At 39.3% G+C, this 25,721-nt stretch overlaps 1 protein-coding gene and 3 pseudogenes across 1 annotated transcript; all 4 read right to left on the bottom strand.

Moving 5' to 3' along the window:
- Positions 1-1,631: 1,631 nt before the first annotated feature.
- On the bottom strand, positions 1,632-2,536 carry LOC106733119 (bifunctional purine biosynthesis protein PURH pseudogene; annotated as a pseudogene).
- On the bottom strand, positions 2,389-3,550 carry LOC102483452 (bifunctional purine biosynthesis protein PURH pseudogene; annotated as a pseudogene).
- Positions 3,551-6,165: 2,615 nt separating this feature from the next.
- Positions 6,166-25,702, bottom strand: LOC102483860 (zinc finger protein 569). Its single transcript, XM_027765602.1, is given in 9 exon segments — positions 6,166-6,371; positions 6,374-6,472; positions 6,475-7,095; positions 7,098-8,156; positions 10,181-10,273; positions 10,551-10,677; positions 19,212-19,270; positions 23,261-23,390; positions 24,445-25,702. Coding segments are annotated over 7 exon segments (2,085 nt in total). The 5' UTR covers positions 19,227-19,270; positions 23,261-23,390; positions 24,445-25,702; the 3' UTR covers positions 6,166-6,300.
- Positions 13,032-18,727, bottom strand: LOC114004596 (heterogeneous nuclear ribonucleoprotein C pseudogene; annotated as a pseudogene).
- Positions 25,703-25,721: the final 19 nt, after the last annotated feature.

The following is a 25,721-nucleotide window of genomic DNA, read 5'->3' as shown; positions in this document are numbered from 1 at the left end:
CTCACCAAAAAGAAAGAGAGAGAGAGAGACAGAAAGAGAGAGGGAAAGTGAGAAATCAAGCTGCCAGGTCTGGGACTCGAACCATGACTGGCCATATGGGAGTCCAGTGTTCCTACCACCAGGCCACCTGCTGGCCCATTGGCAACTATGTTTGTCACTTTGTGACCATTTTTCTGTGAACTCACTGAGCTTGGTTCTTTCAGTAAATGAAAACCTAGGAAGTCACCTGAGTGTTTGATCATTCTTAGGTAAATGTAGCATAAAGAAACTTTAAACTTTATTGAGATATTTACTTAATTCCATTTCAGCCTGTTGCAGGTGAGTAGCATACCACTAGAGAAGGGATGTGGTAGAAATAACACTCTTTTAACAGCACTTTTACTCATTACCAGCTTGTTAATTAGATTCTGACCTCTCCAAGATCAGAGCCCAATTATGAAAGGGAAAGGGTGATAGAAAAGGAAAGGGGTGGGACCAGTAGATGGCATAATGGTTACGCTGCTGGATCCCATGTAGTCAACTGTGGTCTGAGTCCTGGGCCTCGGCAGCTGAAAACTCATGCTGGGCACGTGTATGTGTGGGCCCCAAATCCTGAGAGGACAACAGAGCAGAAGGGACTGCAATGTGGTCATCCTCCCTGGTGTGGGGGGGTGCTTTCTCGCTTTCTGTCTCTCCTCTCCAGCAAGTACACATGCCCTGTAGCAAAAAATCTCTCTCTAAAAAAAGAAAAAAGGGGTCTTTCCCACTATACAAGATGGCAGGTGAAAAAGCTGCGAAGCAGAATACTAAGGAGAAGAAACCTGAAGCCAAGAATGCTGATGCTAGCGGCAAAGTTAAAAAGGGTGACCCCAAGACTAAAAAGCCCAAGAAGGGGAAGCCCCACTGCAGCCGAAACCCCATCCTACTCTGGGGCAATGGCAGATACTTCCAGTCTGCCATGTATTCCAGGAAGGCCATCCACAAGAGGAAATACTCAGCCACTAAATCCAGGATCAAAAAGAAAAAGGAGAAGGTTCTTGCAACTGTCACAAAACCAGTTGGTGGAGACAAGAATGGTGGTACCCGGGTGGTTAAGCTGTGCAAAATGCCTAGGTATTATCCTACTGAAGATGTGCCTTGAAAGCCGTTGAGCCATGGCAAAACAAAACAAAACAAAACAAAACAAAACAAACAAACAAAAATAAAAAACCTTCAGTCAGCCTGTGAGAAAACTGTGAGCCAGCATCACTCCTGGGACCATTCTGATCATCCTCACTGGACGCCACAGAGGCAAGAGAGTGGTTTTCCTGAAGCAGCTGAGCAGTGGCTTGCTACTTGTAACTGGACCGCTAGTTCTCAATCGAGTTCCACTGCATAAAACACACCAGAAATTTGTCATTGCCACCTCCATGAAAATTGATATTAACAAAGTAAAAATCCCAAAGCACCTTACCGATGCTTACTTCAAGAAAAAGAAACTGTGGAAGCCCAGACACCAGGAAGGTGAGATCTTCGACACAGAGAAGGAGAAATATGAGATTTGAACATGGTATATGGATTATTTTTAGAGGTGATGTTTTATTTTTCTTAAAGGATATTTTGTTTCAAAATTTCACACATGATTTTTCACCTACAAATAAGCAAACCATAAAATAACATGTAATAAAGTCAGTGGTGGAAGAGTTGAGGATTCCTATGGACGAAGGTTATCCCCAGCTCATCACAAGCCTCAATCACAACTTTGTCAGCAGCAGAATCAGAAGGAGCAGCAATATATGCCACACCATTCCTTTTAGCTCAGTCTACGCTATCCCTGAATGGGAAGAATGCATCAGAACTGACAGAAACCTCACTGAGTCTGTCAACCCAGTCCTTCATCTGTGTCTCTCAAAAATTCAGGGGCTTTCCTCAAACAATGCTTTTACTTCACCATATATTCATCCTTGCCAATGGTTCCAGTCACATATTGATCAGTGGCATTGGAGATTTCTGCTTTCTTCACTGTGGATGGTGTCTAAGCCACCAATAGTTGGCCTTATCCTCTCCAAGGCATGTACCATGTATCTGAGACTGCTGTTCTATTTCAGTGCCAATGATCTGCCTATTCTTGGCATAGCACACAAGTTAGACTGTGTATATTTGACAGTGATGGTGGCTACAGTGAGGTCTTGAGGGCAGACTGGCAAATCTTTATTCTTGGTAACAACATTGCTAAATACTGATTTATCAGTGACACCATTATTTCTTTTCTGGCTTAAACAAAGACCAAAGAGAGTTCAGACTTTATTTTCATTTGCTTTGTATCATGGGGCCATCTGAAGAACACAGTAGCTTCCACTTTTCTTTTTAGAAAGTATTTTTAGGGCTTCTTCTTCATATCCTGGAGCAACAATACCATAAGATATCTTCTCCGGGGATAATTTTCACAATTGGGACATCATGAGCATCAGTAATATGATAAAATCACCAGAAAAAGACATCTATCAGCCCCTCTTGCTCTTGCATATGCAGTTGATATGGGTGTAAGAGACTGATAGAGATTATAGACTCTATCTAATTTATCTCATCTATGAACTATTTGAAGCCATGCAGACTTTGGCTTCATCTTCACTAAGTGGAATTCCAATAGCAGCACCTGCTGGGCTGACATATCTGAAAGAAGCAGTGGCTGGAATGTCTACAGCTTCCTTGAGTTATTTCACCAGTTGCCAGGCATTCTCAGGGCATCATACAAGTTTATAAATCCAGGAGTTCCATTTAGAACTGTGATGGGAAGCTTGGGCCTCAGTGTATACATCTGGTCAGGAGTGTGATGAGGGTTCATTCCATACCTCAAGGGTAGCTGCGATATCCCTTTATTGTACTATTTCCTGAAGTATCCTAAAATTGCTTCATCATGTTATGCCATATGCATAAATGCCTTCAAGGCTAACCAGCATCTAGTCTCCAAGGAAGTGTCTTTATTATCAGAGCTCTTCAACTCTGTGGACACTGCCAAATAGTCCTCTGGTTCACACACTACTGTCACTCGAGCATGGTTTTTGACTGTGGCTCTCAGCAAAGTCACTCTGCCAATGTCAATCTGCTCAACACCCTCCTCCACATTACATCTAGAGAAGCCACTGCTTCACAAAGGGATACAGATTAGACAGCAACTCTTTTAAGACTAAAGTCAAGTCTGGTCATGTCAACATTATCTTCTGGGATATTACAAGCCAGAATGGACTGCAGGATGCAAGGTTTTCAAATGGCCTCTCAACATTTCAGGAAATCCTGTTAACCCAGAGACATTTTTGACTGTCAGACTAGTCAAAAGAGATTTTGAGAGATTTTGCAGTCCAGAAGCGATGAGTTTCAAACCAAGAGAAGCTAGGCTTCTGGTGAATTCCAAAAGGCTGGTTTTGTCAGAAACACTAAATACAGCAGGCTGACTGGGACCCATTGCTGCAGGTACAGGATCAGGGTCTGGGCGAGCAGGAGGGAGCAGCAGCAATGCCACATGTGGAAGGAGGCAGCCAGTATATGGCATTTTTGTTACCAGTATACATCTTGTAAGAGGTATCTTCTCTAATTTGTTCTTAAAAAAAAAATTCCTATTATTCAAGTATCTTTTCCTATACATTTTAAAATCAGTATGTCAATTTCAAAATTTTAATTTGTCTCAATAAATTTACAAACTGTTTGAAGGAAAATTTACACCTTTATAACATTGTCTATTACTGTATTACTCAGATTTCTTTTATGTTCTTCAATGATATTTTACAATTTTATACATGAATATATATATTCATACACATGCTCAAGTTTTATTTTAGATTATATATATTTTAAAATAATTATTTCCTTTATTTTTCATTATTATTATTTTTTAAAATATTACCATAGCAACACACACAGAGAGAGAGAAAGTGAGAAAGCAAGCCACCAGGTCTGGACTCGAACCATGGTCAGCCATGTGGGAGTCCAATGCCTTTAACCACCATGCCACCTGCCAGTCCCTAGATTATATTTTTAATTGGATATTCCTGGGATAATAAAATTCTACTGATTTTTGTATGTTAATCTTTTCTTATTAGGAATTTGTTGATTGGGTTTTCTATACATGTCCATGTCATTTGTATATAATGATATTCATGGCTAATAATTAAAGGACAATTAAATAATATCACATACTTGAAACTATTAAATAATGTATAATTACTTGGGACCAGCAGATGGCATAATAGTTACGTCACTGGACTCCCATGTAGTCAACCATGGTTTGAGTACTGGATTCGGCAGCTTAAAACTCACGCTGGCTGTGTGTGTGTGTGTGTGTGTGTGTGTGTGTGTGTGTGCATGCCCAAAACCCTGAGAGAAGAATAGAGAAGGAATTGCAGCATGGGCATTCCCCTAAGGAGTGATTTCTCTCTTTCGGTCTCTCTGTCTCTTTCTCTCTTTCTGGTGAACACATGTGCCATATAGCAAAAAATCTTTCTTAAGAAAACAAAACAAAACAACTCGTATAAGAATCCATTAGAGGGGGACCAGCAGGTGGCATAAAGGTTATGTCACTGAATTCCCACAGTTGACAGTTTGAATCCTGGATCCAGCAGCTTAAAACTTACCCTGGGTTCCTGGGCATGCATGCTCAAAATCCCAAGAGGAGAATGGAGGAGAAGGGATTGCTTCATGGCCATCTCCCCAGGGGGTGATTTCTTACTTTCTGTCTCTCTGTCTCTCTCTGTCTGTCTGTCTGGTGAGCGCACGCACCCTATGGCAAAAACCTCTCCAAAAAACCCCAAAAAGAACACATTAGAGGGACTAGCAGGTGGCATAAAGGTTATGTCACTGAATTCCCACAGTTGACAGTTTGAATCCTGGATCCAGCAGCTTAAAACTTACCCTGGGTTCCTGGGCATGCATGCTCAAAATCCCAAGAGGAGAATGGAGGAGAAGGGATTGTGGTGTGGCCATCCCCCTGGGGAAGGGTGGATTTCTCACTTTCTGTCTGTCTCTCTCTGTCTCTCCGGTGAATGCACGTGTCCTATTGCAAAAACAAAGAAACAAAACAAACAAACAAACAAAAAACAAAAACTTAAAAAAAAGAGAACCCTATTATAATAGGGTTAATATTAGGTGGGCACTATTATCCCCATTTTACTGATAGGTTAAGTAGCTTAATGAAAAGTCACACAGAAAGTGGCAGAGCCAAGATTCAAGTCATGATCTTAACCTTTGTTTTCTTTTAAATGTGTGTAATGTATTTCTTTTCCTCATATTATTTCATTGACAAGTTCATCCAGTACAACTATTAATAAATAACATTGGGTTGTCTGAAAGGTCATGACGCATTTTTTGCATAGAAAAACATAGAAAAATACATCATGACTTTTCCTATGACCCAGTAGCTATAGCAGGCATTCATATCTTGTTTCTGACACTGATATGGATCCTGTTTGCTATCTACCTCTACTTCTAAAATATGCCTGCAAATGGAAAGTACTGACACCTGTTCCTCTTTTGTAAACTGCCTACTTCAACACATTGTGAGTCTCTATAGGAACTGGGAAAGGTACACAGCTATTTTGCAGCATTTCTAGTTTTCTTTGTCTGTAGCACCTCTGATTCTGACTATATAACTCCTGTAACTTTCATAAGTTGAGGCCCAGATTTAGGAGTATGAGCTCCTCTGGTTCTGCCGGAGTAACAAACCTGAGTTCTCCTACTCTTAGTGGCACTTGTTTTTTTGGTGGTCTGTTTTCTGCAACAACATTAATGGTCATATTTCTGAATATCACTGTTAAGTACAAAGTTTGCTGCAGCTTTTTGTTGGCTACAGGCTTTCCACTATACCAACAGTCTTTTTTCCTGAGTGTGAATCTATATGGGTTTTTAAATTTTTGTTGAAGGTTTTTTTACCTTCATAACATTTTGGTACAGAAGGAAATTATTTTTTTTGAGAGATATTGTTGCTATAGGATGCATGCAGTTGTCAGAGAGAGACAGAGATACAGTGAGAAATCACCCCCAGGGAGGATGGCCATGCCACAATCCCTTCTCCTCCATTCTCCTCTTGGGATTTTGGGCATGCATCCACACATGCCTAGTGTGAGTTTCAAGCCACCAGGTCCGAAACTTGAACCATAGTTGACCATGTGAGAGTCCAGTGGCATAACCATTATGCCATCTGCTGGTCCCCCAGAATGAATTTTTACATAAGCTATGAGATATGAATCCCTACTGAAATTTTTCTGATTCAATTTGTTTATACCAACTATGAATTCATTGATGTCTAATGAGGTATGAATTCTAGATGAAAGCTTACCCACAATCATTACCCTAATAGGGCTTCTCACCTGCATGTGTTCTCACATGTAAAGCAAGGGCTGAAATCTGAGAGAAGGGTTTCCACATTCATTACACTTACTGTCCTTCTGACCCAGACTTTTTGCATATACAGTAACAAATGTTTTCTGAGAAAAAGCCTCCACACATTCTTTACATTTAATGATTTCTCACTTCTATGACATCTTATATGTATAAGTAAGGAGGCTTGTGAGAATGCTAGCCCACATTTGTTACACTTACAGGATTTCTCCTCTGTATGACTTTTCAGATGAAGATTCAGAGACGAGATTCGAGAGAAGGCTTTCATGCATTCATTACATTCATAAGGTTTCTCTCCAGTATGAATTTTCTCATGCTCAATGAAGTTTTGCTTATGCCTAAAGGCTTTTTCACACTTAGTACATTCATAAGGTTTCTCTCCAGTATGAATTTTCTCATGCTCAGTGAGATTAGATTTGTGACTAAATGCTTTCCCACATTGCTTACATGTATAAGGTTTTTCTCCAGTATGAATTCTTTGGTGTCTGATAAGGTTTGACAACTGAATAAAAGCTTTTCCACATTTATCACATTCAAAAGGTTTCTCTCCAGTGTGAATTTTCTGATGTGTAATGAGGTTTTCTTTTTGACTGAAAGCTTTCCCACAATCATTACATTCATAAGGTTTTTCGCCTGTATGATTTCTCAAATGTACAGTAAGAGATGACCTTCGGGAGAAGGCTTTCTTACATTCATTACATTTATAAGGTTTCTCACCTGTATGACTTCTCGTATGTATAATGAATACCCAGTGTGAATTTTCTGATGTGTAATGAGGTTTTCTTTTTGACTGAAAGCTTTCCCACAATCATTACATTCATAAGGTTTTTCGCCTGTATGATTTCTCAAATGTACAGTAAGAGATGACCTTCGGGAGAAGGCTTTCTTACATTCATTACATTTATAAGGTTTCTCACCTGTATGACTTCTCATATGTATAATGAATAATGAGCACTGAGAGAAAGCCTTTCCACATATATTACATTTATAGGGTTTCTCCCCTGTGTGACTTCTCATGTGCAGAGTAAGGGATGATATTCGAGAGAAGCCTTTCCCACATTCATTACATTCATAAGGTTTCTCACCAGTATGAATTTTCTCATGTTCACTAAGGTTTCTCTTCTGGCTGAAAGTTTTTCCACAGTCATTGCATCCATATGGTTTTTCTCCAGTATGAATTTTCTCATGCTCAATGAGATTTGATTTCTGGCTGAAAGCTTTCAAACATTCCTTACATCCATAGGGTTTTTCTCCTGTGTGAGTTCTGTAGTGTCTAATGAGATTTGATGTGTGAATGAAAGTTTTTCCACATTCATTACATTTATAAGGTTTCTCTCCTGTATGAATTTTCTGATGAGAACTGAGATTTCTCTTCCGACTAAAAGCTTTTCCACATTCGTAACACTCATAAGGTTTCTCCGCAGTATGAATTCGCAGATGTCTGATGAGATCCAACTCCTGAATGAAGCCTTTTCTACACTGAGCACACTTAAAGGGGTCTACTGTGATAGAGGATGACTTAAGGTAGGATTTTCCAGGCTTATTACATTCATTATGTTTCTTTGTCACATGGCTTCTCTCATTTGTAGGTAAGTCTAAATTATGTTTCAGTCTTGTCCCAAAAGAATCATACTGACAGAGGGATTTCCTCATAAAATTAATATCAGAAGTCATAGGAGACATTTTTCCAATGTTTTTAAAGTCACTGCCTTTTTCCTTAGTCAAGATTTTCTTTAGTGTGGTTGTCATTCTTTTGACAAATCTTTGCTGTTCTGCTTCCATCTGTTCACCAACTTCCCAGTCTTTTTCTAAAAAGGAATAAAAACTATCTTTTACAAATGTCCAGAATTATATTGTTATAATTCAGATATAACCTAATGTAGAATCAGTTTTTGGTTTCAGGACTTAGCTCCCAAAATGAAAGGAATCAAAAATATAAACAGTCGGTATCATCTTGGTTTCAGAAGGAAAACTTAAAAGTTTAAGAGGAGAAAAACTAACACTTATGAATATAAGGATTAATAAATACTTTATTTATTTATTTATTTTGGAGAGTTTTTTTCCTATAGGGCATATACTCTCACCAGAAAGACAAAGAGATACAGAGAGACAGAAAGTAAGAAATCACCCCCCCGGGGGGGGGGATGGCCACACCACAATCCCTTCTCCTCCATTCTCATCTCAGGATCTTGGGCATGCATGCACACACACCCAGCATGAGTTTAAGTCACCAGGTCTGGGACTTGAATCGTGGTCAACTAGATGGGAATCCAGTGACATAGCCATTACACCAACTGCTGGTCCCAATGAATACTTTAAATGTGACTTTGTACAGTACAGTAATCAAGGAAATGGGTTAGAAAAGTGACAAGTGACAAGATAGAAAGGTAAAAGTATAATCAGAAGAATCCATCTAGATGACTACAGAGAGTAAAGTGATCAGGTGAATCATGCAATTAAACATAATTGACTGAACAACATGCATTTGTACATTTGCTCCCAAAATTCCACTAAAATAACACACACACACATACACAAGGACAAATAATTAGAGAAAGTACCAAAGTATATAGGCTATGTTTTTTTTTTTTTTTAAGATTTTTTTTGCAGTAGGGTATGTATACTCACTGGACAAACAGAGACAGAAAGACAGAAAGTGATAAATAACCCCTCAAGGGGATGGCCATGCCTTAATTCCTTATCCATTCTGTTCTTGTGTTTTTCAAGTCATTGGGTCTGGGACTCCAGAAAATGAAAAAAATGAACCTAAAATGTCAGAATTTTGGAAAGACTGTATATATTTTTTAAAATGAATTATTTATTTAATTTTATTTATTATTATTATTTTAAAAATTTCCTCTAAGGATGTGTGTTCACCAGAGAGAGAGGGAAAGTGAGAAAGCAAGCCTCCAGGTCCAGGACCTGAACTGCGGTTGGTCATGTGGGAGTCCAGTACTTTAACCACCGTGCCACCTGCTGGCCCCAAGACTGGGTACCTTTGAAAGCCTGAACACGTAAGTAAATAAGTGTATTCAGTGGAGGAGAAGAATGTGGATACAAGTGAAAGGGCAAATATAATGAAAACAAGATAATAGGAAGCATTAAGATCTAGCATCCAGGGGCTGGCAAGTGGCCTGGTGGTTGGGAATGCTGGTCTCCCACATGGCCAACCATGGTTCAAGTCCTGGACCTGGCTGCTTGCTCTCTCATTTTCTCTCTCTCTCTCTTTCTTACTCTGTCCCTCTCTGGTCAAATTCAAAATAAGTAAATAAAGTTAAATTTAAAAAGTATTTTAAAAAAAGATTTGGCATCCAGAATTTAGGGAAGGCTAATTCTCAAAATATAATGGAAAAAAATAGAGAGAGCTCTGATACATAAGAATAACTGGAAGGTGACCAGCAAGTGGCATGGTGGTTGAGGTGTTGGACTTCCACATGGCCAACTGCAGGTGAGTCCCAGACACAGTGGCTTGAAACTCATACAAGGCATGTGTGTATGCATACCCCAAATCCTGAGAGGAGTGTGGAAGGGAAGGACTACTGCATGGTTATCCCCTCTGGGAGTTGATTTCTCACTTTCTGTCTCTGTCTTTCTAGTGAGCACACATGCCCTAAAGCAAACAAACTAAAACAAACAAACAAACAAACAACAAAAAACTCTCAAAAAGGAAATACCTGGGAGTGTCATTTAGGTTTCTAAGGAAGTTCTAATAACTGTCATTCAAAAGACAGGATTTTTAAGAAAATCATCTTAAAAAACATTTCAGAGGTGTCATCCTCTGACAAAATGTCATGTGACTTAGCACCATCCACACGTGTCTTTGTTTACTCACCTGAGTATCTCCTTAACATTGCTTCTTCTACAACCCATGGCTCTTCTTCCTGTTCCAACTTGGAAATGATATCTGGTTTGGTGAGTTGGTAGCCTGTTTATCAAAAGATATGACTTGCGTATTAATGCTAGGGACAAAGGACCATCCTAGAATTTAAGTTGAATCTCTGGAGGGTCAGAATTTCTCATGAAGGATGGTGTTAGGTTCTAGGGATATACAATGAAGGGTCTTCTGGAAATACATATCATGTGAATAATGGAAGTAAGAATCTTTTAATTCAACAATTCAAGGTTGTACTCATTATGCCATGTATTGACTTCCCATAATTCCGAGAGACAGAATCTGATTTTCACAGAGAGATCATCCTTACCTACTGTTAATAGGTTTTTATAGTTCTCCAGCATCACGTCCCTATACAAATTCCTCTGAGTAGGTTTCAATTGTTGCCATTCCTCCTGTGTAAAGTCAACAGCCACATCTTTGAATGTTACTACTCCCTGTAACAATATAGAGCACTGGATGACATATTCTGAAAGCATTCAGGTGTCAGAATTCATAAAAAATCTATATATGTACCCAATATTTATCTAGTTTCATTCTGCATTCTAGGTGAGACTGTCATATAGAATATTTTCTTTAAGTATAAACTTTTTCATTGCTTCAGTTAACTTAAAGGTTCATCATCTACTACATATAAAGGAGACCTTACACTGGGATATAATAGGGATGGAAGTGTAGAGGAGATGGTTATGTGATCCATTGAGACAGAGGATCTGGTAAAGGATGTTGAAGGCAGAGGGTGATAAATCAGGTGAGAGTGAAATTTTGGACATATAAAATTTAAGTTTTCTGTAGAATAACCAGGTACACATATCCATCAGTCTGTTAATCAAAACCTCAAACAAGAGGCCAGCTGGTAGCGTGCTAGTTAAGATGCTGAACTTCTACATGGCCAACAGCAGTTCATGTCCTGGACCCAGCAGCTTAAAAATCAGGCCAGACACATGTATGTGCCCAAAATCCTGAGAGGAGAAGGGAGGAGAAGGGATTGCGGCATGGCCATTCCTACTGAGGGCTGATTTCTAAATTTTCCCCTCTCTCTCTGGTGAGCACATGTGCCCTATAGCAAATACAAAAACAAACAACAACCAAACTTGAATAGGGATTAGAAAGGAAATGAGTAATTTGATAATCAGTTATCTACAAAGGTATAGTAGGTAAAGCCATCACCATAGAATGTGATAATTTATTGAGGCTACTAAGGAGAATGGAATGAGAAAGAGGTTTCCAATAGAATTACAAGGACAAACACCCACTTAAGAAACAAGCAAGGAGGGGACAGCAGGTGGTGTGATGGTTAAGGTGTTTGACTCTCACATGAGCAACTGTGGTTAAAGTCCTGAACACAGCAGCTTGAAAATCACACTGTGTGCGCCCAAAGTCCTAAGAGGAAAATGGAGAAGAGATTGTGGTGTGGATATCCCCTTTAGGGAGTGATTTCTTACTTTCCCTCTTTGTCTCTCTCTGGTGAGTACACATGTCCTACAGCAAAAACATAAAAATAAACAGAGGTCAGCAGATGGTGTAATAGTTATGTTGTTGGACTCCTACATAATTGACTACAGTTTGAGTCCCAGACCCGGTGGCTGAAACTCACACTGGGCACGTGTGTGTGCATGCCCAAGATCCCCAAGAGGAGAATGGAGGAGAAGGGATTGCAGCATGGCCATCTCCCCGCCCCCTGGGGGGGGGCAGGGGTGATTTCTTGTTTTCTTTCTCTCTCTGTCTGGAGAATCCATGAGCCCTATAGCAAAAATCTCTCTCTTAAAAAAACAAAACAAACAAACAAACAAAAAACAAAAAAACAAGCAAGCAAAGAAAAAGGATTCATTGATGCTAGACAGAGGTATACTGGTGCAGCAGTAAAATACAAACTCTGCAACACTGACTCACATGATTTTGTGTCTAGAGACCTCCCTGAGTACTCTGGGCAAATGTGTGTTTATGGTCCAGAGATGGCTGAAACTGTGGGTAGATTGTAGTGTCAAAACCCTGGTGGGGATGCTGTTCCTCTTGTCCATGGAAGAAATAAGTACTTTTTTAATTTAAAAAAAGGTACTATACAATATTTTAAAAATAAAAATAATTAATTATGGAGGCTGGCAGGTGGCATGGTGGTTAAAAGCACTAGACTCCCACATGGCTGACCACGGTTCAAATCCTGAATCTGGTGGCTTGCTTTCTCACTTTTCCTCTCTCTCTTCCTTTGTTTCTCTATTCAAAACTGGAAAATAATAATAAAGTTAAATAAAACAATTCTTTTAAAAATTAATTCATTAATGGAAAACTGATGTTACATTATTAGATGAGTTTAACCAGCATCAAGATAAAATAATATGATGAAGCCAAGGAAAATATTTCAGATGTCTTTTTAAAAAAGAAGTAATGAAAACCAGATTTTGACTTCCTTTCTCATAAAACAAACCAACAACTCCCCACCCCCAAACTTGGGTCAGTCCATGGCCTGGTGGATAGATAGCCCATGGCAGTGAGATCCTATTCTGGTGATCTCTGCAATATGTTAGAGTGGCCTTGATTGTGGGCTGTGAAGGAATTCACAAACTCAAAAGAGAAAAGTACAGAAAAGAACCTTTTTCATTCCTAAGGTGCTTGGGGAACATTTAACCCTTTCAGATCCCACATGGCCAACTGGGTAGCTTTAAACCTTATCAGGTGACTTGAGAAATATGCTGGGTACATGTATGTGTGTGCCCAAAATCTTAAAAGGAAGGAGAGAGGAAAGAAAAGGGATTATGATGGAATGACCACACCCCATTGGGGGTGCTTTTTCATTTTTTCTCTCACTCTGTCTCTCCCTGGTGACCACACATATGCTCAGGAAAGCAATTTTTTTTAAAAAAGAACCCAAAAACTTGATTTCCAAAAGAATGTGGAAATCAGAAAAAAAAACTTTATTTATATTGATAATTCTACACTTTCAAATATCCCATACTTTGAGGACTTTCTTACAGAAATAATACAAACAGAATGAGATAAAAAGAAATTGCTAATATCTGAGTCATAAGAATGGTTTCTTTCTTAATTAAAAAAAACAATTATTTATTTATTTAATTCCATTTGCTATTATTATTATTATTTAATTTGACTAGAGAGAGACAGACAGAGAAAGAAAGGTAAAGAGAAATGTCTGGCACTCAAACCTCAGTTGGCCATGTGGAAATCCAGTGCCTTAATCACCAGACCTCCTATTTCTGAAAAAAATATGAGGTAGATAATTAATTGATCACTTACAAGTACCAACAATAGCTCTAAGCAACTTACAAAAAAAAAATACAAACAAAAAAACTCATTAATGCTCAAAAAACCCCCACCATCTAAGGATTTTGTCTCTCTCTCTCTTTTTTTTTTTTTTTGTTTATTGTTTCTTTTTTGGTATAGGGTGTGTGAGCTCACCAAAGAGAGACAGAGAGAGGGAAAGTGAGAAACCACTGCTGGGGGTATGGCCACACCACAATCCCTTCTCTTACATTTTCTTCTCTGGATTTTGGGCACGCGTGCTCATATACCTGGGCATCATTTTCAAATTGCCAGGTCCATGCAGTCAGCCCTATGGAATCCAGTACTTTAAACCTCCATGTCACCCATCGGCTCAAATTTTGCCTCAATTAGAAAGTGGTGGAGCCAGGATTGAAATCTACATCTCTTTTTTTTTTTTTTTTTTTTTTAAATCTACATCTCTTTACTTCCAATGTCTGTGCTCTTAACATCTACATTGTAAGTAACTAGTGAGAACATATAGACAAAACAACAGTTTCTGTTTGTTTTCTCCTTGCATGTGGAAAATGAAGAGAGTAAAGAAAGGGGAATAAGGCAATAAAGAACTATGGAGACTGGCCAATCTGTGCAAACATGGTGACCTTTAGACACATGCAGAAACACGGTTCCATGAGCAGTCATTTGCAGGACCATGAATGCCATTGACATGTGAGTACTCTAGTTACCTGTTGTTACTAAAACTGCAGAGCAGTATTGGTCTAAAGGAAATCACAGTGTTTCAACAGAATTTGCCCAAAAAGATTAGGAAAAACTTACACAGAACTACATGTCACCAGGTGTCTTAGTATATTCAGCAGATTAACATCTGAAAACAACTGGCTTGCATTCCACTTCCCCTTCCCCTATTTTTTGCCCTTTAAAACAATAAACCTGGAACCAGTTTAGGACTGCAGTTATCTCCATCAGAGAAGTTGAGACCACCTGATCCCCACTTTTCTTTACTTGTATGTATTTGTATGTTTACTTTTATGTTTATTTCTAATCCATAGCCCTCTTCCCCCACTCAGAAAATGCATTCAGCTGTGTGAGTCATGGCAAAGAACTATTGAATATATTTGAGTATTAACTTATAATGGAGAAAGGTTCTAGAAGATGGGATCAAAAACAGAACATGCAATATTATTATTATTTACTGCCAGAGGATGTGTGTATTTGCCAGAAGAGAGAGAGACAGAGAGGGAGAAAGCACTCTCCATGTGTGTGGTCATGCCACAATTCCTTCTGCATTTCTCTGTCCTGTTGGAATTTGGGGCATGCATGTACACATGCCTGGTGTGTTTTTCAAGCTACCAGGGCTGGGATTAAAACCACCTGGTCAGTTCTGTAGGTCTGGCTGTCTCAACCACCAGGTCACAGGGCCATCCTGAAAACACTTTTTTTAGTTTGGCTTTAGCATGTGTGTACTCATGGGTGGGATGGGGGATGGGAAGTGAGAAATCATCTCCCTGGGGTTAAGGCCATGCTGCAATCTCTTCCCTCCATTTTTCTCTTGTGATTTTGGACACACATACACACACTCCTGATGTGCTTCTCAAACCAATGGACCTGGGACTCAAACCATGCAGCTGGCCATGAAGGATCCAGCCTTAACCTTTGTGCCACTTCCTGGCCCATGGAAAAACATTTTTTCTTTTTTTTGGAGAGGTTTTCGCTATCAGGCACGTGTGCTCCCCAGAAAGCCAGAGAGAGACAGAGCGACAGAAAGTGAGAAATCACCCTGTGGGATGGCCATGCTGCAATCCCTTCTCCTCCATTCTTCTCTCAGGATCTTGGGCACATATGCATACGTGCCCGGCATGAGTTTAAGCCACTGAGCCCAGGACTCAAGCTACTGTCCACTACATGGGAGTCCAGTGATGTAGACATAACGCCATCTTTTATCAAAGCATTTTACTTTTCTCTAATGAAAATATTTTATTTTCCTTCAAGAAATTAATAGGCTTTTTCTTTTTTCTTCTTTCCTATCACCACAAAATTTTGTTGAGAGTTCTAGTTTTCAGTGTGGTAGCCAAATATGATAATTTGGCTTACATAAACATGATTTGCTTGAGTCTCAGGTAATAAAGAATTTTGTCTCCCACTACTCTAGTTTTCCTACCTTTGACCTCTACCAGATGCTGCTACAGGTGCTTTCTATACTTTGGTGCACGTTCTTCAATTCAGGCACATACTTCAATTTGATCCTTTCAGCTACTTTTTTATAGCTTCCTAATAACCCTTTTATTGTACTGAATGAACTCTCAAAATGATATGCATAGGCATCCTGTTACTAACTTCATTATGAGCCAGTCACCCTTACACTCTTAGAAGGTTTTCCCAGCTAATGTGTTCCACTCCCTTTCTCATACAATGGGTAGTTTTATGCCTCAGTCCTCTATCTTGGTACTGAATTTCAATCACCCCAACATCAGAAATATGGTTCCCAAACAGATATTTTACCAGTCTGGCATGCACAACTGTATATCAGGACTTAAAAAGCTACTGTACTTGGTTAGGAATCATTAACTTTAAAGTTTGACAACTGTGGGACCAGCAATTAGTGTAATGGCTATGTCGCTGAACTCCCAAGTAGTCGACCGCAGTTCGAGCCCTGGACCCGGTGGCTTAAACTCACGCCTGGCGCATGTGTGTGTGTGCCCAAGATCCCGAGAGGAGAATGGAGGAGAAGGGATTGTGGCATGGCCATCCTCACTGGGGGGTAATTTCTTGCTTTCTATCTCTCTGTCTCTCTCTTTCTGGTGAGCGCACATGCCCTATAACAAAAAAACAAAACAAAACAAAACAAAAAACCTCTCCAAAAAAAAATGTTTGACAACTGTTGTAATTACAAATTTTCTGTATTTGTGATAAGGCTTGTAGAAGTTATTTTTACAAATCTCTCAGAATAGGACATAATTCCTATGTGCCACTTGAAACAATAACCTAACATGCACAGAAGTGGAAATGAGACCAATGTACATTATGCCTTTACCTCCGTTTATCCTGGGCGTCAAATCCTTTCTATCAACTATTTTGTCTTTATTGTTTACCCTATTACATGATCTTCTCATTATGCTTTGTAGTTCTAACTTAAGTGGTGGGAGTCTCACAATAATACACAACAGGGCTGTAACTCCACACCTTTTTTTTTTTTTTTTGGAGAGTTTTTTTGCTATAGGGCAAGTGCGCTTGCCAGAAAGACAGAGAGACACAGAGAAATGAAAAGCAAGAAATCAACCCCCCAGGGTGGATGGCCACGCCTCAATCCCTTCTCCTCTATTCTCCTCTCGGGATCTTGGGCAGGCACACACATGCTCCCGGTTTGAGTTTAAGCTACCGGATCCGGGACTCAAACCATGGTTGACTACATGGAAGTCCAGCGATGTAATCATTATGCCCTCTGCTGGTCTCACTCCACACTCCTTAAGCAAGCCTACGTTTTATGACTGAGATTTTAAAATAATTCCTATTACCTTCAGTTACTAATGCAAGGATCTATTATGTATTAAGGCTGCCTCTTGACATACTTTAATTCCTTAAAACAGATTTGATTAAAAAAATAATAAAAGCTGGAACTTTCGAACACCCCTGAATTTAGTCTTTGATCTTAAACACTTGAAAAACCTTAATCCTAGCCAGGCAAATAATCAATGTTCATCTTTTCCTCTGCTGTTTAACTGGCCATATTTTCACTTTATCCCATGGTCCTTCCAAATACTAAAATTCACTAAAACAGTGTTCCTTAACAGATTGAAAACTGCAGTATAAATTATTGCTGATTTCTGTGAGGTACACCACTGATAGGGGAAAGTGAAGCCATTTAAACATACTTAGTAGCCTATACTATTATATGTAACTCATTTATGGATCACTCACTTTCCTTTTTTTTATTTAATTTTATTTATTTATTTTAATTTGACCAGGGAGAGACAGAGTGAGCGAGGAGAGAGAGAGTGAGAAAGCAAGCTGCTAGGTCTGGGACTCAAACCATGGTCAGCCATGTGGGAGTCCAGCATCCTTAACCACCATACCACCTGCCAGCCCCTGGATTACTCACTTTTCTATACTGTATTTGTTTACTATTTTCAACTGGTTTCTTTGAGTTATCAGGGTAGCTTTTCTTGGATGCTTCCAAATTCATTTTCTTGGTTGAGGTGATCTGAACTAGGGTGCAGAAATTGAAAACTCAGTTGACGTTGGTGCAGCTAAATTTTCCTCAGGTTATAAAAAAAAAATCAACTGTCTGGCACCAGTAGTTAGCATAATGGCTATGTCGCTGAACTCCCATGTAGCTGACTGCAGTTCAAGTCCCAGACTCCGTGGCTTAAACTCATGCTGGGCACATGTGCATGTGTGCCCGAGATCCCGAGAAGAGAATGGAGGAGAAAGGATTGTGGCATGGCCATCTCCCCTGGGGGGTGATTTCTCACTTTCTATCTCTCTCTCTCTGTCTTTCTGGCGAGCGCACACGCCCTATAGCAAAAATCTCTCCACAAAAAAAAAAAAAATCAACTGTCACAGGAAAGAGTATGTGGCCAACTCCTTCAGTCTGCCAGACCACATGTCGTTAGCGATGCTTCCTGGTCCTCTCCTGTTTGCTTGCTTTGTTCCTTTTCGATTTTTTCCAGGTCTTCCAGAAGAGAATCCACTTTTTGTTTTATCTGGGTCAACTCCTTCTTAATGACCTGAATGTCATCTCCTTTCAACTTTCTAGACTTGGAAGAGGAACCTTGTTGTCCACTCTTAGAAGTGGAGCTTTTGCCCCTTCGTGAAGTGTTTCCTGATACACGCTGGCATTTCAAGGGCACTATAGCATGAGTAATAGGAGGTGGTGGTGAAACACGTGCTGGGTAACTACATCCCATTGAAAGTCATAGTCAAAGTCAAAAGATAAGCAGTATCTTTCTGCTGCAGATCATTTCACACCTGCTTTTCCTTGGTTCACTTTTGGTTCTGCAGCAGATTAATATCTAAAACCTGGCCAGCAATCATTCTGCCATCCTCTCCTGCCACAGCAGCCCAGGCATGCCTCTCGTTAACATACAGAACAAAGGCAAAGCCCTTATGAACAGAGCAACCCACAATTTTGCCATACTTTGAGAAAATAGCCTCCACATCAGACTTCTTGACCACAAGAGTACTGAGATTCCCAATGAATACACAGGAGTTCATGAAGTGAGGATCTGTCTTGTTGGTAACATTGCTAGACATTGTATTTGATGGTAAGATTCCTCACAAAACCAAAAAGTGTAGCTGAAGATCAAAAAACTGTTACAAGAAAGGAGAGGGAAAAGAGATTCGATTCTGAATCTCTCACTCCTGGGTTCTAGACAGAGAAGTCGACTGCTGCTGGAGGTAGGAAATGTGGTTTATAACCACTTCATCTCCAACTCTTCACAAAAATGTCTAAATTAATAGACTTTATCATGACAGTACAAACTATGTAATGAATTTTGCTAATTTTATATTGCAACTTATTTTTCCTATGAAGGTCAGACTTAAATTTGAAACATTGCTAAATGAACTTATTTCTATATATTGTAATAGTAATTTTCTCCTAGTATTAATAATTTATATTTTTTCCTCACTGATTTTCATCTATTTAGGCTTTCTTCATATTATTGTTGAGATTATTGTAATTTTTATCTGCATTGCAGAATAATATAGTAAAATAAACATATCATTTAAAACTCACGTGGGACTTTGCCATTTCTTCTTCTTCTCAGGAGACAGCAGGATCCTGAGATGGCCACACTGGGGAATGAGTGAAAAAATAAGCCGTGAAAAACTACATTTGTTTAGTTAGTTCTAGACTAGTCAGACTACAAATCTCCCAGTAGATAAGGTCGATCACCTTATGGGGAAACAAGACCCATGAAAAGGCAAAACATATGGCCAGCTGTAGCATGCTGGTTAAGGTGGCTGGGTCTCACATGGCCAACTCTACAGTTCAGGTCCTGGACCCAGCAGCTTGAAAAACACTCCAGGCACATGTGCATACATGCCCAAAATCCTGAAAGGAGAAACAGGAGGGAATAGATTGTGGCATGGCTACCCCCCAAAGAAGATGCTTTCTCATTTTCCATCACTCTCTGTCTCCAGTGAGTACACATTCCCTCTAGCAAAATTTTTTAAAAAATGCTGAGAAAAATCTGTTTGGTTATTCTGTTTGGAGGCTAAAGCATTTTAGATTTAAATAATAATAATAATAATTCTTAATCTGAGTCATAGCAGTACTCAAAAGAGAAAAAAATATAGGGGTAGAGAAGGAAATGGTGGTAATGCCAAAGCTCTTTTATAAAAAGGAAGGAAATGATAAAGTTACAAACACCATTTTGTTACCTCTAATTTAGTAACTGATTTAGGCAAGGATTATCAACAATACAAAAACATTTAGGTAATCAGTTATATCTAAAATTATCTGAAAAGTATTTCCACCAGATTACTCTTTGACTACAAAGAAAAAAGGTATCTTTTACCATGGACAAATCACATTTACATTCTACTTGAACCAAAGTGATCAAATTTTGTATCACCAATAATGTCAAACTGAAATTATGTGTTTCTTTCTTTCTTTTTTTTTTTTTTTTTTTTTGAGAGGTTTTTGCTATACAGCATGTGCGCTCGCCAGAAAGACAGACAGAGACAGAGAGATAGAAAGCAAGAAATCACGCCCCCAGGAGGGATGGCCACGCTGCAATCCCTTCTCCTCCATTTTCCTCTTGGGATCTTGGGCATGCACTCATACGCACCTGGTGTGAGTTTAAGCCACCAGGTCTGGGACTCGATCCGCGTTTGACTACATGGGAGTCCAGCAACATAGCCATTACACTAACTGCTGGTGCCAAATTATGTGTTTCTTGATGTGATATGATAGGAAGAACACATAAGTAACCCTAGAATTCTTGCCAAATAGATTGAAACTTAACCTAATTATGATAGAACACCTAAATCCAGAATGTTAGACATTCTACAAGACAAATATTCTAGGTTCAACTCTTCAAAAATGTGGTTGTGAAACACAAAAACAGGTAAAGAGAATACTTTTCTAGAAATGAAAAAAATAAGCCCATCCAGTAAAATATGTGACCTTGATTGGGATTGTTGGTCAATTTTTAAATTATACAAATAGAACATTTGAGAAATAACTGGGGAGACTTAAATATGGATTACATATTAAATATTATGAATTATTGGGGTGTTGTGTGTGTGTATGTGTGTATTCATGTTTTGAGGTGATGTAGGAGAACAACCTGTTCTTACAGATGCATGTTCAAATACTTAGTGATGAAGTATATGGTGACTGCAGCTTACTCATAAATGTTGAGAAAAAATGAAAATACATAAATACACATGGGGGGCTGGCAGGTGGCGTGGTGGTTAAGGTCACTGGACTCCCACGTGGCTGACTTTGGTCATCAAGTCTCAGATGTGGCGACTTGCTTTCTCACTTTCCCTCTCTTTCTCTCACTTTGTTCTTCTCTGGTCAAATTGAAATAAATCAACTAAGTTAAATAAAAAACAACTCTTACAAATAAATAAATACACATAGGGATTAAACAAATGGTGCGAAATGTTAAAAATGGTAATTCTGGGGCTAGAAGGTGGCATGATGGTTAAAGGCGCTGGACTTTTACATGGCCAACCACAATTTGAGTCCTGGACCTGGTGGCTTGCTTTCTCGTTTTTTTTTTTCTCTCTCTCTGTCTAGTCAAAAAAAATTTTTTTGAGAGGTTTTTCACTATAGGGTGCATGCGCTCGCCAGACAGACAGAGAGAGACATAGAGACAGAAAGCGAGAAATCACCCCCCCCAGGGGGGATGGTCACGCTGCAATCCCTTCTCCTCCATTCTCCTCTCGAGATCTTGGGCATGCACGCACACGCGCCCGGCGTGAGTTTTAAGCCACCAGGTCCGGGATGTGAACCGCGGTTGACTACATGGGAGTCTAGCGACATAGTCATTACGCTAACTGCTGGTTCCCTAGTCAAAATTTTTAAAAATAATAATAATAAGTAAAGTTAAATAAAATAATTTTTCAAAATAAAACCTGGTTATTCTAGGTGAAGTATAAACAATGTACATCATTATACTATTCTTTTAATTTTCCAATAGCTTTAACATTTTCCAAAATAAACATATAGGGAAAAATAATTATGAAAATACCAAAGTGCTGAGGCCAGCAGGTTGTATAGTGGTTAAGGCATTGGACTCCCACATGGCCTACTGTGCTTTGAGTCCTGGGTTCAGCAACTTGAAATTCATGCCAAGTGCATATGAATGCATGCCCAAAATCCCGAGAGGAGAATGGAGGAGAAGGGATTGTGGCATGGCCACCCCCCCTCCCCCAGGAAAGTGGCTTTTTCACTTTCTCTCTCTCTGTCTCTAGTAAGTGTACTTGCCCTATAGCAAAAATCTCTCTAAAATAAATTACCAAAGTGCTTCAAATGTTTTCCCAGGATCACAAGATGCTTGACTCATATGTACCTGTATGAAACTAATCTGTTGGAAAAAGGTCAAAATCATGTGACAATATTGACAACGACTCTGAAAGAAAACAATCTAGTGCTAGGAAGGAGAACACACTTACCAGTGCTGTTTAGGGGCACCAACTACCACAGAACTGATCCATTGCTAGATTGAAGAGACAACTAATTCTTAAAGGTGTGCAAATCAATATGAGTCATAAGGACATACATCTCAAACTGATAATTTCATATAAACAAATGTGGCAGCAGCTGGTGTGGTGCTTAAGACACTGGACTCACACATAAACAAATGCATTTCAGGTCTATGAAAATCTTTTGCCTAAGTATTCCTTTTCCTCTGCAGGTAAGTTTTTCTGCATTTTTTTCCTGCTTCTATAGTCCAGGTTCCTTGGCTCAATTTCTTGCTCCAAAATCTTCAACATCTCCATTTTCTTTTGAATTTTAAAATAAAAATTTAAATACATGATTTTTCTTACTGAGAAATTATTAATAATGCTTAAGTTGCTTTTGACATTTACTTCTTCTTCATCCTAAGTTCTCCCTTCTCATCCCAAAGTTCACCATTAACAGGAGTATGAGATATAGCCTTCTATAAAATATACACTATTTTATACTAATTATTCATCTAGTGTGCTAAAAAAAAAATCCACTCAGTTCTTGCAATCTGTATTTATAATGGCCTTAACCTTTTTGGGGTATAATATCTCTGAGAATCTGATAAACTCCCCTATACCTTTTTTCTTCTTTTTTTTAGAGATTTTTATTATAAGGCACATGTGCTCACTGGACACACACACACACACACACACACACACACACAGAAAGCAAATCCTTTCTTCTCCATTCTCTTGGGATTTGGGGCACACACACACACACACACACACACACACACGCCTGGCGTGTTTCAAGTCACCAGGTCTGGGAATTGAACCTCAGTCAGGGAAATGGGAATCTAGTGCCTGAACCACCATGCCACCTGCTGACTCCTATACTTTCATTATTTAAAAAATATCACACCATGAACCAGCAGGTGGTATGATGGTTAACATGCCGGATTCCCACATGGCTGACTGCAGTTCAAGTCCTGGAGCTGCTGGCTTGCGTTTTCACTTTTCCTCTCCTTTTCTTGCACTCTCTCACTTGCATGCTCTTGCTCCAGTGAGCACATGTGCCTTATAGCAAACTTAAACTTATTATGATTACTTAATAGTAACAAATAAAATAAATAATTTGAAAAAAAAATCACATATCAACACCTTTAAAATGTCACAGCTTTAATATACAACAGGAAGCCCATCTGCATAAAATCTATTCATCTCTGGTTAGCAATTCTTGCTTTCCTCTTCTAAACAATAGCTTTCTTTTTCTTGTAAGTGTTCATAACAACTGTTGAAAACCCAAAAGAGAGAACTCAGAATCACACAGATATGACTTGAGATTGATTTATGCTGTTCAACTTGTTTTTTAAAATGATTTATTTAATTTTATTTATTCATTCTTTTACTATAATTTGATCAGAGAGAGAGAGAGAAAGTGAGAAAGCAAGCCACCAGGTCCGGGATTCGAACTTTGGTCGGCCATGTGGGAGTTTCCAGCGCCTTAACCACCATGCCACCTACTGGTCCCCCATGCTGTTCAATTTGAAACCAGAATGTGTCACCTCTAAAAACAAAAACAAAACAGCAAAACATCAATCTACATCTCCCAAATATACTCTGGCATAATTCTTGCTCTACTTTGACTCACTCTAGGTCAGTGCATTTTTACTACCTCTATTTCACATAGCTATTCCTAATGATGCAGAAAGACTGATTCAGTTAACCATCCTGGTCACCAAACTCCATTCCCTCATCACATACTGGGAAGAGATAAAAATATTTGAAAGAACAAGTCTTATTAATTTTTTCCCCTGAAGTAGTAGTGAAATTACAGCGTTGTCTTCTCTGTGCTGGAAGTCACAATCAACTGAGGCCGCATATGGCATTGTGGTTAAAGGCACTGGATTCCCACATGGCCAATCAGGGTTCAAGTTCTGGACCTAGCAGCTTGCTTTCTTACTTTTCCTCTCTTTCTCTCTCTGGTCAAATTAAAGAAAAATAATTATAATGGGACCAGCAGATGGTATAATGGTTATGTTGTTGGACATCCACTAGTTGATCGAGCTTTGAGTCCTGGAGCTAGTGACTTAAAACTCACACTGAGTGCCTGTGTGCATGCCAATCTCAAGAAGAGAATGGAGGAGAAGAGATTGCCACATAGACATTCTCCCCGGGGTGGGGGGTGATTTCTTGCTTTCTGTCTCTCTCTCTGTCTTTCCAGCGAGTGCACACTCTATAGTAAAAATCTTTCCTAAGAAAAAGAATCATCATAATAAATAATTCTTTGAAAAACAAACAAAAAAAACCCCAAGGTTGTCCAGTGAAAACAAATTCAGACTTACCAATAGACTGTGCAGCCTTAAAGTTATGTTCTCTGTGAAAGCCAAGGTTTGCTTGTCAGAAAATGAGAAGAGGGTTTGCTATAGAATTCAAGAAATACAACTAATGCTGAACTCTGCTAAAATTAATTCTTATGTATACAGTTATTATATTATTTCATCAATTGATACTCTCTCGACCATACCCAGTAATGTCCCTCTAATAACAGAAAATAATGGCTGTCTACTTTGGGAATACTACAGCAGATGAAAAAACATTTACATAAGAATTGGCTTTGAAATTATTTTGAAAAAATCATGAAGGGGCCAGCAGGTGGCCTGGAGGTTAAGGTATTGAATTCCATATGCTCATCTTTGTAGTTGGTGTCCCAGATCCTGTGGCTTGAGAATCACACTGGGCACGTGTGCATGCCCAAAATCCTGAGAGGAAAACAGAGGAGAAGAAGGAATTGTGGTGTAGCCATCCTCCCTGGGGAGCATAAGGGGTAAACTTTCACTTTCTCTCTGTCTCTTTGGCAAGTGTATGCACCCTGTAGCAAAAAAATAAACAGAAAAAAAAGGTCTAAATTACTTGTCAGATTCATCAAATTAGTACTCAAAGAAGAAATATAATTACTTGACCATCATTTTGTCACTGCTACACACGATCACACACAGGGTCATTTGCCAGTCAAACCCTTATACTCTGAAATACAAGCACAAGAAATGTACGGTCACATAACACATACCATCACCAGTTACTCAAGTTACGGATACAAATCCGGAAATACAGAGATCCTTCACAAACAAACCACAAGAGCAGAGGTTTCTTATTGTATCAGACAAATCCTGTATCAAAAATTCTATTGGGACTAGCAGGTGGTGGAGTGGTTAAGGCACTGACTCTCCCACATGGCCGACAACAATTTGAGTCCCAGGCCTGGTGACTTGCTTTTTCATTTTCTCTCCCTCTCTCTCTCTGGTCAAATTAAAATAAATGAATTAATAAAAATAAAATTAAATAAATAATTTTTAAAAATGCTATTACCACGCAGCTTCAGGTACAAATCACCTCACACCCTGCAGCACAAAAATGCACACAACCATACACCCTGCCACACACTCCCAGTGCGTTCGACGTTGTGCGTGTGTGTCTGTCTGTCTGTCTCTCTCTCTCTCCCACACACACACACACACACACACACACACACACACACACGAGCTTGGCAAGGCACGCAGCGGGTCCCAGCAACTCCTTGGTGCCGGCGAACCCGCCCCCCGCTCCTTGCCCGCCCCTGCCC

The sequence above is a fragment of the Tupaia chinensis genome, unplaced genomic scaffold (genome assembly GCF_000334495.1).
Source record: "Tupaia chinensis unplaced genomic scaffold, TupChi_1.0 Scaffold138910_1, whole genome shotgun sequence".
In the NCBI taxonomy this organism is placed as follows: Eukaryota; Metazoa; Chordata; class Mammalia; order Scandentia; family Tupaiidae; genus Tupaia; species Tupaia belangeri.
The sequence above is the reverse complement of the archived record's forward strand: the minus strand, read 5'-3'. Positions and strand labels throughout refer to the sequence as shown.